The 15,089-nt window shown below is 43.1% G+C and overlaps 1 protein-coding gene across 1 annotated transcript in view; it reads right to left on the bottom strand.

The window, feature by feature from the left end:
- NEK10 (NIMA-related kinase 10) overlaps positions 1–15,089 on the bottom strand; it is a 249,703-nt gene that overhangs the window by 225,150 nt on the left and 9,464 nt on the right. The window contains exons 3-4 of the mRNA XM_006883425.1: positions 10,693–10,817; positions 9,163–9,261 (exon numbers count right to left, since the gene is read on the bottom strand). Of these exons, the coding sequence (XP_006883487.1) occupies positions 9,163–9,261; positions 10,693–10,817 (224 nt within the window). The remainder of the gene's footprint in view (positions 1–9,162; positions 9,262–10,692; positions 10,818–15,089) is intronic.

Here is a 15,089-nt window from a genome sequence, read left to right as displayed (position 1 = left end):
CAATCACCTGCAAGATCACTTGTCAGGATGTGGGTATTCTAACATTGCAGAAAGAGTCCCTTCTGTGTCTGTAAATAAGAAGATGGTACATGACTGGTCTCCCTTTCAGCTGGTGGGGTTAGACAAAGGTAGTGGTGGTTGTTCGGTGCCATCGACTTGCCTACAATGTTAGTGACCCAGTGAACAACAGGTCTGAACCCTGCCCTATCCTGCGCCATCCTCATCCTCTCTGCCATGTTTGAGCCCATTGTTATGGTCACTGTGACAATCGGTCTTGTTGGGGGGGTCTTGCTCTCTTTCTCTGACCTTCCTCCACCTTTCCTTACATAATACAAAGATTGGTCCTTCCTGACAACATGGCCAAAGCATGTAAGTTGGAGTTTCACCATCCTTGCCTCGAAAGAGCATCCTGGGTACACTTCTTCTGAGACAGACTGATTTGTTGTCTTGGTGGTCCAAGGATATCCAGTAGTCATACAGTTTGCAGAAATCATAGTGCAAAGATACTCAATTCCAAAGCTTTAACACAAGTAATGCTCAATTCACAAGAACGGCTGGAAATCTGATGAAGTTTAGTGATAGTTGTTATTGTTGTTGTTGTTGTTGATTGCCATTGAGTTGAGTATGACTCATAGCAACTCTATGAACAAAAGACCTCATGCTTTTCCATAACTATCGTCATTTCTCCAAGTTCAGAGAGTTTCCATAGACGTGTGGTTTAGGAGGTGAGATAATTATGTATCATTATTGAAGAGGAAAATCCATGAGACAGTTTAAGAGATGATTCAGGCTGCAAATATGTGTACCTGCCCATACCCAGCGCACCAGTGTGAGTCGGCTGAGCAGAATGGGTCTGTAAGGCTTCCTTCCAAGGGAGCTCTGGAAGCCTAATGGTAAGGAGCTATGGTGCTGACTCAAAGGCAAGTGGTTCAAATCCACCAGCTGATTCACGGGAGGAAAGTGGTCAATCTTTACAGCATCTGAAAACCCCCGGGAGGGTCAGAAATGAGTCGGTTACAACTCAACAGTACATAATAACAATCTTTAAGGAAACAGACTGGCACAGCTCTCCACCAGGGAGCAGCTGCTGTCCAAACCACTGACCCTCCTGTTGGCAATCAAATACATCAACTGTGTCACCAGCATTCCATAAATATATGTAAATTGGGTGTGTGTTTTTTCATGTGTGGAATTTACAGTCTTCAAGAAGGCAGACCATTGGGTATTATTGTCATGACAGGAGTCCAGAATGAAGGCTGCACAGTGGAGTGGACTTGTGGGGAGGGACTGCATAACAACTAAAGGGTTTTTCTTTTTCTTTTCAAGGAGAAGAGTGAATTGGGGGGGGGGGCAGGGAGTGGGCTGAGAGAAAAGTACAACAATGAATGAATGGAAACCCTAAGTCTCTGTAAACGTTCATGAAAATTAATAAAATAAAAAAAGATGCCAGTCCCTGACCTTGTGTTCTTTTGAAATGAAAATAAATACAAATTTTTTTCTGTTGCTTTAGAGGGAGGGGGGTTGTGGAAATGGAAGGGGGAATCAGAATGGATTTTTTTTCCTATTAAAGGACAGCAAATAAATGAAGAGTTCACAAAAACCCCTCAGAGTTGAAAGTTCTGTGCCGAGCATATAGCATTTTTTGTTTGCCTTTGCAATTTTGCTCTGCAGTCCGGAGCTATTAATACGCCTATGTGATTCCAGGCCCTGGGCCGGTGAATGTAAATAGAATTCCTGGGGTCTGAGTGTCCTGAACAACTGAAAGAGCAGTTGTTCCTCCTCTGGCTTCCGGCCCTCGAAACCCCACAAGGCCTTGGCACGTGGGTTGGCGTGTTGGTATTCAAGGGGACTTGTGTGTTCCGTAAGATGATATATACGTTCACTTGCCAGTAAGTGGGGGACTCAGCAGGCACACAGCTTAGTGCAGCCAATGTTATAGAAACAAACAGTGACGACCAGGTGCTTTCAGTTGCTGACTGAGCAGCCGCAGCCTGCGGGAACGTGGTGACTCCCCTGGCGATGATGCATATTAGGGGCCGGTGCTCCTGCACCCCACCCCACCACCACTGTGTCTCACACGGGGAAGACTTGAGGAGGAAGCAACCCTCCACACGCCTTTAAGAGTGACCTGTGGTCCTCCGAGGCAGCTCTGGAAAGCTTATCTGCAAGAACAGTGTCTCCCTGGAGAACGCACTCAGTGTGACAGCCACAGAGAAGCGAATGCATGAGAGGACAAGTGTTTATCCCCTCTTGTGACTGAGCTTTGGCCTCGCTGTCCACAGGACTATTAATACCTGGGAGCAGGACGGGTTCCCAGAGCCTTTGTCCAGACCCACCTGATGTATCACTTTCAGCATCAGGTGCCGCTTTGTGCAATTGATAGGAGAAAAAAAAGGGGGGAGAGAGAAGAAAAATGGCACTGGGTGATGGAGGGGGAAAGGAAGTCTTTGAGAAAAGAAAGCAGATTCTGAAATTTAACTTCTTGTGCTGTTGTTGTTGTTGCTATGTGCCTTTGAGTCACCTGCGATTTATAGCGACCTTATGTACAACAGTCCTAAACCCTGCTCTATCCCGTGCCAATCTTAATTGTCTCTGACTCACCTACCCTCATTACCCCAGTCACTGAATCAATCCATTCCATTCAGGGTCTTGCCTGAATGTGGTGCTGGAGAAGAGTTCAACACGCCATGGACCTCCAAGAAAACAAACAGGCCTGTCCTGGAGAGGGTGAAACCAGGTTGCTCCTGGAGGTATGGATTTTGAAGCTGAGTCTCACGTACTTTGGGCATGTAGCCAGGAGAGACCAGTCCTTGGAGAAGGACGATGCTTGGGAGGGTGGAGGGACAGCGCAGGAGAAGAAATCCTTGATGAGATCAATTGACACAGTAACTGGGGTAACGAGAGTAAGGTGAGCTGGAGACAGTAAGACTGGCTCAGGATGGGGCAGGTTTCAAGCGTTTCTATGAGATGCAATCGACTCAAAGGCAGTTAACAGCCACAGGCCAGAGAAACAGAATTGTTAGCAGCCCCAAAGGAAGGAGCTTGAGGAAGGTGGTTATGTCCAAGAAATAGCAAGAAAGCCAAATAGCAAAAAGTAAAAATAAGGCTGGTAGGTCTTTACAGGTCTTGCAGAGTAGGCATTAAAGGTTGGCACAGGATAGAACAGGGTTTAGGGCTCTTGTACACAGGATCACTATGAGTCTCGAGAGACTTGATGGCACATAACAACAACAGAGCAGGTGTAAGATCTTAACATTTTTATATTGGCAAGTCCCTGGAAGCTTTAGGAAAGAACTGCACTGATCAGATTTTGATGCTCAAGCAATCCGTTTGGACAGTGCAGTTAGAACAGATTGTAGAGAGTCAAGAATCGAAGCTGGGAGCTTGATCAATTGACTGCAGCAGTCCAAGCTTGGATTTGGTTAACAGGCAGAAAAAAGTAACCTGAGAAGGGGGCAGCGGAAGAATCAAAAGTCATATTTCAGGCATGTTAAAGTTATGATTCTCAAAGAAGAAAGCATCCACTACTTATTATCTGAAACAATAAATTCATTTAGAGCTGAGAAGAACTGTAATTAGAGCCTCAGTCTTTCTGAACAAATCTCATAGGGGGTTTCATGAGTAGAAATGTCTGAAGAGTGATTGGTTTTTAGCTATAGAAATGTAGCTCCTGAAATCTGACTATTGCTTGCTGCCTGGCTTTCACACGCATGTGAACTAATGAGAAATGGTTTTAATTTCACCAAGTTAAAAATGTATAGTTGGTTACCTGTGGCCATAGTTAAAATGCAAGCAGTCATCTCCTGGGTTTTTAAAAAAAACTCATTTCCACCGAGTTGGAACCCACTTAGAGATGACCTCCTTATTGGGTTTCCAAAGACTGTAAATCCCCCAAGAGGAGATTGCTCATCTCCAGCAGAGCTACTGGAGGGTTTGAACCACCGGAGACGTGTGGCCACTGGGTTAGCAGCCCAGCTGTCTGTGGAGTATGCCACTACCACTGTCCTTCCGGGAGGAACTACATTTCTACAGCTAAAAACCAATCCTCGAACAGCCCTACTTATGAAAGCCGAGTTATCAGTTGAACAACCCTATCAGATTTGTTCCATGGAGAAGGACTGGTCATCCACTTCTGAAATACCAGGCCCTCAAAACCCCTGTGGACAAAAGAACACACTTAGATTAGACTAGCAGACATGGTACAGGAGGCTGAGCCTTCATATTGGGAATCACAAAGGAAGAACAGTTGCAAACAGACACTAGTTGATTAGAACGTGGAATGTGAGAAAGAAGAATGTAGGAAAAATTGGACCAGTCCTTAGAGAGAGAAATCATGCTTAGGTGTCTGAAGAGATAGCACAGGAGAGGAAGACCCTGAATGAAATATATTGCCTCAATGACTGGGATAATGGGGGTAGGTGTGTCGGAAACCACGAGGTTGGCTCAAGAGAGAACAGGGTTCAGAGCTGCTGTACACAGGGTCGCTGTGAGTCAGAGTCAACTTGAGGGCACATAACAACACAACAACAAGATAATGATTTAGGATAACAGTAATCTAAAGGAGATGAGTAAGTGAATCCAGTTTGAAATAACACTGAATTCTGCAATAGAATAAATGTGCCACATTAGCTTCTTTCCTGGAATAGCAGATAATGGCTTTACTGACCAAAGTAGAACCTGAGTCTCCAGGAAGAAAGGGAGCTCACGTCTTATTCATCTTTAGATTTTTCACCCTCTTTGGTCTCCATTCTTGGCTTCCTCCTTTTCCTTGCACATAGTAAATTTTCAATCATTGATTTATTAACTGAATCTAAGGGAGAAGCTCACTAGCTGCTCCACGGGAGAAGGATAGGTAACCTCTCATGCATTTAGCGGCCTCTGAAAATCCGCTGCAGGGTCAGCTATGGGTCAGTTACAAGTCTACAGTTCACAAAAACAATGACAACAATCGAATCTAAGGCTTCAATTAAATCTGGTGTGCGTGCACACACACACACACACACAAAAGGATAGAAAGTTGCACAAAAAAATGTAATATCGTTTTTCTATTAATCTTGAATTCTAGAGGGACCGGGGGAAGGTGACCCTGACCGTCTTAACAAGGTGATGCAGGGTCAGGCACAATGGAAGCCCTTTGTATTTATCCCATCATTTGCTCAACTGCTTTTAGAATAGAACACAACAAGCCATGTGCAGCCAAAGGACAACATAAAAGGGTGCCTTTGATGTTCAGCATTCCTAAATTCCTTCTGCTACTATGAAAGCAGAGAGATTTACAATCGCTCTCTTCCTAGTTTGAGGATTTCCAGGGACTGCTCATGTTGCAAGCCAGTCACTCTGTCCAAGCTTAAGATGCCGAGCTGATCACGAAGAACCAGGAGAGGCCAAGAAAGGAGATCTTCTGACTTCAGAACACTGAGGATCTTTGCCAACTAGTGAATGCCAAGCCTTGCCCAACTATTTTTCCTAATAATTTCTGTATCCCATGTGTTCAGGGAGACCCAGGGAGGCCTCGCGCTTTTTCATGCAGAAAATCTTCTGCTTTCCCCAAAGTACAGAGCAATAAATCGTCCCTGAGGCATCCTTCAGAAACACTGTTAGCTCTCCTCAAAACAATTGAAAGGACTTGATTTTCCATTCCCGTTTCAGGCATAATTATCCCGCCACTACTCATTGTTCTACTCAACTTCAAGCTCAAGATGTGAATTGTTGATGACAACCTAAGGCCTTTTGCTGTGCTCATTAATCTTTCAACAATCACTGGGTACACTGTCCAGAGCTGGGCAGGGACTCAATTGCATAACCTTGGTAAAGATGCTAGGCTTCACGCATCATCGAAGCCAACAAATAATCTCCCCTTCTTATGCCATGGTACAAAGGCATGAGAGATTCCCTCCCAATCTTGAACTGATTTCAACTAAACCAGAGTATTTGGTCATCACAGTGCAAGATCTGGGCGTATAGTCTGTAGGATGGTGTACTGTTAACCCAGAGTGAAACATACACCTACTTTGATGCCCGGGGTCACGACAAGGCAGAATCAACTCCATGGCAGCTGGTGGAGCTGGGTCATCAATAAGGAAATACATGTGCCAGCTCCTGGAGCTGAAAAGAGCTCTGGGCTACTGTTCTTAGGGAGCTGTCCTGCTAACCCGAAGGCTGCCCCTCACTGGCAGTTCGAATCCACACTCCACCGTCTCCTCCAGTGCAATTTACAGGCTCAGAAACCCAAGAGAAGGTCAGCAATGAGTAGTTGAGACTCAATAACAGTGAGAGAGAGAGAGTTCAATATCTAAATACAATTGGCCCTTCATATTGAAGCTTTTTATATCCTTGGATCCAAATTAATCATAGGTTGAAAATGTTCTTATTGTTAAAGAAAAAAATAGAACAATCCCTCAAAAAATAAGGGAGGGTGCATGAAAATTACGGGTTTTTGTAGAGTGCTTACTCTATTAGGTAAAGAATTTGTTCTTGAAAACAATGTATTCAAATTTTGTTAATAAACTTGCAGATAATTAAAAAATAAAAAAGAAATACATGACTTTTTTTAAAAAAATCAATTTTTTATTTCAATTTTGTGCATATATGTGCACTGGACCAAAACCTAAAAATATAACTTTATCTCTGTAAATCTTCTAATAAAATTTTAATAAATTCGGTAAAAAAATATTTGGGAGGATACAGACAGGTTTCATGCAGATATTATACTATAAGAGACTTGAGTATTCTAGGATTTGGTGTTCATGAGGGGTCCTGGAGCCAAACCTTGTAAATACCAAGAGTAGCCCGGTATCAACATCAAATGATGACACCACCATCAAGCCACTATGTCACCAGTAAGGCATGTCTTTACTATCTGACCCATCATGGTGGTCCCATCAAGATGATTTATTGCTTACATCAGCTAATGCACATCAACAAGTCACGGTTTTATTTTAGTGAAAACATTTTATTCATGATACTTTTGCTAGTCTTCAGAATAAAAAAAAAATTTCACCTCTTAACTGGGACAGAATCCACATATCACAATCAAATGCTAAGTCAAATTCAAGGTCACTTAAAGGCCTTCTTTCACTCATTGAGAAGCACTGGTGGTGGTGTCCTTGAGAGGTGGAAGAGGGTCTATAAATTACCTTCTATCTGACTCATCACAATGGACATGATTGAGATGATGTTGTAGGGAGCCCTGGTTCCCTCGTCCATAGGTAGTTACACTGCTAACTCAAAGGTGATCCTTCTCTGGGGGTTTGGATCCACCCTCAGCTCCATGGGAGAAAGATGAGAAATTTCCTCTTGTATGACTTACAACTTCATGAAAATCCACTGGAGGGTCAGCTAGGAGTCACTTCCAACTCAATGGCAAAGAGCTGGGTTGACAGTGTTGTAGGTCACGTGTCAGGCTGCTAACCAAAAAGTTGGCAGCTTGGACAAAGCAGCCCCTATATCAGTGAAAGATGGGCTGTCTTCTCTTGTAAAGATTTATCTCCTTGGAAACCCAATAGAAGATCACAATGAACTGGACTCAACTCAACTCAACTCAACTCAACCCAACATGGGTTTGGTTTCTGTGAGGCTTCTTTGCAGCCCCTTGTCCGCAGGGAGAGAGACTGTGTCTCTTCAGGGGGGAGTGTAAGTTGAGCACAAAAGGCAGAGTGTGAATAGACAAAATGATAGTAGCCTCCCTCACGGGCAGTAAGCAGCATACTCCCGTCCCACTTGAACTCGCAAAGCTGCCATCAAATAGACTGCAACTCATAGCCAGACCGTGCTTTAAAGAACAACTTGGCCCTGTAGACTTTCAATGACTGATTTTTTATTATTTTTTTTTAAGAAAGACATTGCTGAGCCTTTTTTAACAAAGTGCACCTGGATAAATGACAATTACTCACCTTCCAGTTAATAGTTGAGCTTGTTGATCATTTAAGTCATCTGTTGTTGTTGTGTGCCATTGAGTCACTTGCAGCTCATAGCAAACCTATGTACAATAGCCCCTAAACATTGCTCTATCCTGTGTCAACCTTATCGTCTCTGGCACACCTATCCCCATTACCCTAGTCACTGAATCGATCCATTTCATGAGGGTCTTCCTCTCTTGCACTGTCCCTCCACACTCCCAAGCATGACATCCCTCTCCAAGGACTGATCCCTCCTTGCAAAATGTCCTAAGTATGTCAGATGGAACTTCCTTGCCTCCAAGAAGCAGCCTGGTTTCACCCTCTCTAGGGTGAACCTGTTTGTTCTCCTAGTAGTCCATGGTATATTCATCTAGGAACTGCTTAAGTAATGGCATGCTCACTCATTCACTCATTGTTATTGAGTCGGGATTGACGCCTCCTAGCTGAGCCTCCAGTGGATTTACAAAGGCTGTGAATCACACAGGAGGAGATTGCCCATCTTGCTCCTGGTAGAACAGCTGGAGGTATCACTCTGGTATTAGCAGAGCACCTCCCTACCTGCTAGGCTGTCAGCACTTCTAAATAGCAAACAACAGAGAGAAGAGGGAAAAAAATCAATCTTGCTTGCAGGCTAGGCCCAATCAGGGGCCCATTGAAAACAGCTGGTGTATGGGATGAAAACTAGATGGCCTACTGACGAATCCTTCTCCCATCGTCCCAGTGTGGCACCCGTATTAAGAAAGACTGGAGAGCAAAGGCGGACCACACTTGCTCTGGTCCTGTGAAGAAACGTCTTCATCATCTGGGGCTGAGTGGTCCACACTCATCCTTCTGTCTCCAAGGTCAAGGCTGGAATAGCCTATCCACCGGGTCAATGCATCCACTACAAAACTCTTCCCTGAGCATGCTGTCTTGGGGGTACCCAATGTCTGCTTCATAAAGACCCACAAAGTCACCTCCTCTCTGTACTTTGATACCAGGAAGAGAAATAACGGGTGGGGAATGAAAATTGTAACTTGATTCTTTTCCCATTTCATCTTATCTGTAAGGAAAGTCAGCTAAATTGAGCATCTGATTGATTAGAATTAGAGCATTGCACTCTCTCCTGATTCACCTCATTCTAATTGGTCTTTGTTTTATGATGTCCTTCAACTATGTGATGCTCAATTTTGTAAATGGCTTCAGATTATATTGATAGACAAAATATGTAAACATATGGTATTCACGGGTGAAGGTCTGTTTCTCTTTCCTAGGACAGTCTTACCTGCATATGAGTCTATTTTTCACCAGGGCTGTGAAGATCTCCTGAAATAGTTGATGCTGGGGGTGTTTGCTAAAATTTCGCTCATTCTTGTAGTTTATACTGAAACAAAACAAACAGGCAAGCATTTTGTAATTTAACTGTTTCACTCACTAGATTTAACCCATTGCTAAACACACACAACAATTTGAAAAACAGAAAATGGAACTTTATTTAAGAAATTAATATTACAAACAAGCACATGTATTTCTTCTTCCCGTATTAACTACAATGTTCCCTCTGAAGTTTTAATACCTAAAATTGGATAGAGGGAGCCAGATGGGCATATGGAGAGGAACAATGATTAGGACACATTATCTAGATAAATGAGCAGTTAAAATACCAGGCTCACGGCCGTCAATTTAATTCTGACTCAAGCTGACCCTCCTCATCTTTCAAATGCCACTGGATGGCATGCCCCCACCCCAGTCAGGGACTGCTGTCTCAGTGTCCTGGTGCCCAGACACTGGAAAGCTGAATTTTTAACAATACTTGGTGCATTTTGTGCTCCTTACTAATAGTATTTTTTTAAAACCATGAGCCTGCTAATACCCAGGTGAATTTTCAGGACTATTAAATCCACTGGTGTCAGATGAGGACGAAACAAAACAGAAGTCTAGTAGAACAGCAAAATGGTCCTTCTATAACCTTGGTGTTGGTGTCTCAAGGCGTTCGTTATTTACAATGGGCTTTAGTGCCAAATGACCCGAGCACATTATAAAAGAGAGAGAACCAGTTCCTGGAACGGGGAGTGGCCCTTGGGGAACATGTAGCTTCCAGGAGATCTACAGATTTACGTGTTGATAGGACAGATAAACATAGCCCGTGCTTTCAATGTTAAAGGTGAAGTAAAGCTCCCTCCGACTGAAAACCTCAGGTGCTTTGACAACCCTTCTCAGCCCCCCATCTCTTTACCACAATCACTCCTTATACCCCTTCTCATCACTGGCAAGAGAGGACAGACCAAAAGCTAAAGGCAAAGCTGGCAACAAGCCTCCCAGGTCAACAGTTCGGAACCACTTCCTCATTGAGATGATGCCAAATGCATGTCAGCTTTGTGTCCCCAAACCCCCAGGTCAGTGTCACCTAGAGTCCTTAAGTCTGCTATGTTCAGGTGATTTCTCTTTACAACATAGACACAAAGATCATTAACTAGGAAAAAAAAATCACCATGGTAAAGTTAAAAAGGAGTTAAGAATTTTAGCCACTCTGGTAAGCCTACAGAACTCTGGGGGCCTGGTGGGGAGCCCTTGTTGCCTGAGAAGCTGCAGGGCAATCCCAAAGGCACGCAGTTCGAATCTACCAGCTGCTTCTCCATTGGAGAAGGATGGGCAAGCTCCTCCTGTGCGATTAACTGTCTCTGAAAACCCCCTGAAGGGTCAGCTACGGGTTAGTTTGACTCAGTGGCACACAGTAACAACAGAATGAACCTGGATAAAGTGTAGGGCTAAGTGAAGAGATTGCTGAAGGCGAGCGGGATACTGGATTGCTTACCTAAAATTTTCAAGTTCGACAGCTTCTGTGGACTCGTGCCATTGACCTCGAGCTCTGTGACTGCCCCCCTTGATGGGTGGCTCGGACTTGGTCATGTGGGCACTACTGAAGTTAATGGCTGGAAGCTATAGAAAGAGAAGGAGAGGATGCATGAGGACCACAGGTCAGCACAAGGGGGAAAAAGTAACAAAAGGCGAGTGTAGCCAGAAAAGGGAAGGGGCTTGGGTTTTGTGGGTTCCCTCCCCAAGTCTGTACTAACATGGCAACTATATCAAGTGGAGTTTTCCAATATTTAAATGATGCTGGCTTAAAAATGCATGCTGGTTTACTCTGTTCTTCTTAACATCGCTTCTACCACCATCTGTGATACCGTAAACCAAAAACCAAACCCACCATCGTTCAGTTGATTCCAACTCATAGCTGGACCCTACATCAGGTTTCTGAGGCTATAAAACTTTATGGGAGGAAACTGCCCATCTTTCTCCTGTGGAGCAGCTGGTGGATTCAAGTCATCGACTTTCTAGTTAACAGTCTACTACATTGTGACTACATCTGTAGGGCTCTCCGGTTATACCTTAGAGTTCTTTGTTCCTTCACCTCATTGTGAGTAGGAGCTTGTCTGGTTTTGTTCAATGTTTGGAGGCTCATGTGTGAAGAGGTTGGATTTGGGAAGGTGGGTTCTCTTGTTTTGGCTGAGGATCAGCGTGGACTATTTGGTTGTTTTTATTTCATTCACAATTGTGTGTGAGCTGATTGGATTTGCTGGATTTAGCTAACAATGAGTGGTGGGAAGAAAGCCTCTTGTTTAGAGTCAGTCAGGACCTGATGGGAAGGCCTTTGTATTTAAAAGTTGGTTGGATCCATTCTACAAAAGTGGCACCATGCAGTATACCAATGAAGGAATTTTTTTCTTCTTTTTATTTTCGGAGAGGGGAGCAAACTGGTGGGGAGGGGTGGGCAGGGAAAAAAGTGTGGCAATGAATGAATGGAAATCCAAACTCTCTATATATGTTTATTAAAATTAATAAAAAAAAGTTAGCTAGTCCCTCTGGCCTAGTGTTGTGTTTGGGACATTCTTCTAAGTGTTACAGCACTTGTCTATTAATTTGCTGTACTGAGGCAACCTGGGGTTGCTCTGATGATGAACGCTATGCCACTGATGTGTCAAATGTCATAATGGTTACTCATAGTGCATAGTGTTTGGTGGAACTCCCAGATTTAAGACAAGCTTGGAAGCAGGAGTGGCATACACTTCTTAATCAACATGTCTCTGGAAACTCTATAAACTTAGAGAAATGACATAGTTATAGAACAGGCTTCAGGTCTTTTGTTCATAGGGTTGCTATGAGTCATGCTCAACTCAATGGCCCTTAACAACAACAACAACATTTTCAGCACCCCCCCAAAAAAAGTGTTGGGCATATAGCTGGAGGGTAAGACCTGGAGCTTTTAAACCTTGCTAAGTGACTCAAGTCTACAAGCATTCTAGAGAATTCCAGGATCCAACGGGAAGCCTCTCAAGAAAACCATCAAAGTTGAGAATGAATCATCATTCATCCCATTCAATTCCTTTGTTTGTCAACTTCTACCATGTCAAGCACATTGTGTGCTGTGGGTGTTAAGGAAATAAGATTTGAAAGTCTTAGCATGTTGACTACTCAATCATGCATAACCTACATAATTCCAATGCCATTCAAAAGTACAGTAGGATTCACCATAAGAAAATGGAATATGTATTTAAAGTCATTACAACTTAAAAAAGTCATTACAACTTGAACAGGACCCACTTGGTTAATTGTTGATGTAACAATAGAGAAAATGATCACAATGCAAATAATTTATCTTGTCAAGATTTCATTATAATTTTGATAACCATATTTTGTTCCCATGCCACAGGAAAGCTGAGCACAATGAAGGCAAATCCCATATTATTAAAAAATTGAAAATAGGGTTGTCCTAAATAAGCAAGATACGCACAGATGAGGTAAGTACAGTGTAACAAAAGCAAGGATTAATTTATCACTAAATTGTGTAATAGAATTATCAAGTAAAGCAACATATATTTTGCAATTTCTTGTTCCATGAAAGCACCTGATAGAGATCAACACAAAGGCATCAGTTCCTTATTGGAAGAGAAGATACTTGAATTCCTATAAAGTATTTTATGTCTAGGAAAAAACTGCACCATTAAGAAAAGTTTAGCTTAATTGTAAAAAATAAAATAATCCTCCTTTGCATGCTCCAACTCACTGTCACTGAATTGATTCCAACTCAAAGTGACCCTGGGGAATAGGGGGAAATGGCCCACAGCATTTTCAAGGCTGAAAATCTTTACAAGATGCAGATCACCACATCTTTCTCCCATGGGTGGCTGGTGGATTTGAACTGTCAGCTATTAGGTGCAAAGACCAACACCTAATGCACTTCACTACCATGCCAATGCATAGCTGACCCTCCAGCAGGTTTTCAGAGGCTGTAAATTATATTGGAGGAGACGGTCAATATTTTCCTCTCAGAGCTGCTGGTGGATTCGAACAGCCAAAGGGGAACCACTTTGGGGTTACCAGCACAGCTCCTACCCACTAAGCCACTTATCTTTCCTTGTCAGTTTTCAGTGAGGTCAATCAGCACCTGCCACAAGATAACAGACACTCTCAAGTGCTTGAAGCAGCAACAGCAGCATTTACAGGTGAAGATAACATGCTCCAGGCTAGATTCTTCAGATTCAATCCATCAAATATAGATAGTGTCTGCATGCGTGTGGACAATTTACTTCAATCTCTGTACATTTGGACAGTGGAAGTCATAATAATGACTATAGATCTACTGTGAGGATTAAACAAGTTAATATTTATCAATTATTTGTCATATGTCAGCTATAACCCTCAATGTTTGCTGTTCTTTAAATCACAACTATTCCCACTGTAGACATGAATTTGTTAAATGTGCAGTTTGGAATACAAATGAGAAGATCTCTGGATGTGAACTGATAACCCAAATAATGCTGGACCTGATGTCATGGTAACAAGCAAATGTTCCTGTTCCCCGTGCACCAGCATGACACACAGCAAACAGGAAGAGATTATACATTCAGATCCAGGGATTGGCATCCACCTTGAAATCACTGCATCTCCCAGAGGGCAACTGGAGCTGCAGTCAACTGACAGAGACTCTGGATGGAATGAGTTGGTGTTTGCAGCCACACAGACTTGGAACTTAATGGTAGGAACCATGAAGTACCTAGTTCTCTACAGACTAAAGTAGCATGAGTTCAGGAACCAGTTCAGAAGGCTGAGCTTTTACCCTGGGCTCCCCAATTCTTCAGGCTCTCTGTGTTGCCTTCATCAACTAATGTGGGGGTGGGAGGAGAGAGGAAGACCCTCAACAAGTGACTGCAACAATGGACATTAGAGACGGTGAGGACGGCACAGGACAGGGCAGTGTTAAGATCTGTTGTTCATAGGTCAACAGCATAGCACCTAACAAAAACAACAACAGTAAAAAAGATATGATTCTCATGCCAGAAAGGACACCACTCCACACTTGGTGAACAAAAAGTCAGGTGAGCAGGCTCCTTGGAGATTTTGGTTATCTCCAGCCATTTGTTCAGTAAAGTACACAACACCTGACAGCTCAGGTAACCCCAAATCTGAAAGCCCAGACATCATACATCACATAATTCACAACATCAATCACATAGCTAATCACAACATCATAACATTAATTATGTAGTTAATTTTCTGGTGTGTCTACGTCCACAAGCAATGCTCCTATAGATTCCAATTCGACAACGTCCTTAAAAGGCTTAGAGGCTGGAGAGCATTACGTTGAGTGAACTGACTCAGTCTCTTAAAGACAAATACTGCATAAGACTATTATTGTAAAAATAGAAGGATAGATATTAAGATGTGGATGGAAGTCCAAAGGGGGAAGAGGGCAGGGCAGGAGGGCTGAGGGGTGGGGGGAAACTTAGAAGGTCCCTGAGTTGAATGGGTGAAAGAATTAGATCTAGTAAGGACCTGAAAAGACCAAGTGATAGTGGGCCTAAAACACAGCATATGGAGGGAGCTCTGGTGGCCTAGTGGCAAGAAGCTGCACTGCAATCCCAAAGACAGGTGGTTCAAATCTACCAGATGCTGTGCTGGAGAAGGAAGGGCAATCTCCTCCTGTGCCAGTCAGACCAGATTCTATGGTACACAATTAGAAGGGGGGGAAAACCCAAACAAACCCTCACACAGCATATGGGAATGATAATATGAAACACAATGTGAATGAAGGAATGTGTGAAACACAATATATATGAATAAAACAGTGTATATGAATTTTGTATGAAAACCAAATTATGTGTGTGTCTGTATGTGTGTGTGTGTATAAACACACACACACACACACACACA

Source organism: Elephantulus edwardii, unplaced genomic scaffold (assembly GCF_000299155.1).
Source record: "Elephantulus edwardii isolate Elephantulus edwardi_28Jun2011 unplaced genomic scaffold, EleEdw1.0 scaffold00027, whole genome shotgun sequence".
NCBI lineage: Eukaryota > Metazoa > Chordata > Mammalia > Macroscelidea > Macroscelididae > Elephantulus > Elephantulus edwardii.
The sequence above is the reverse complement of the archived record's forward strand: the minus strand, read 5'-3'. Positions and strand labels throughout refer to the sequence as shown.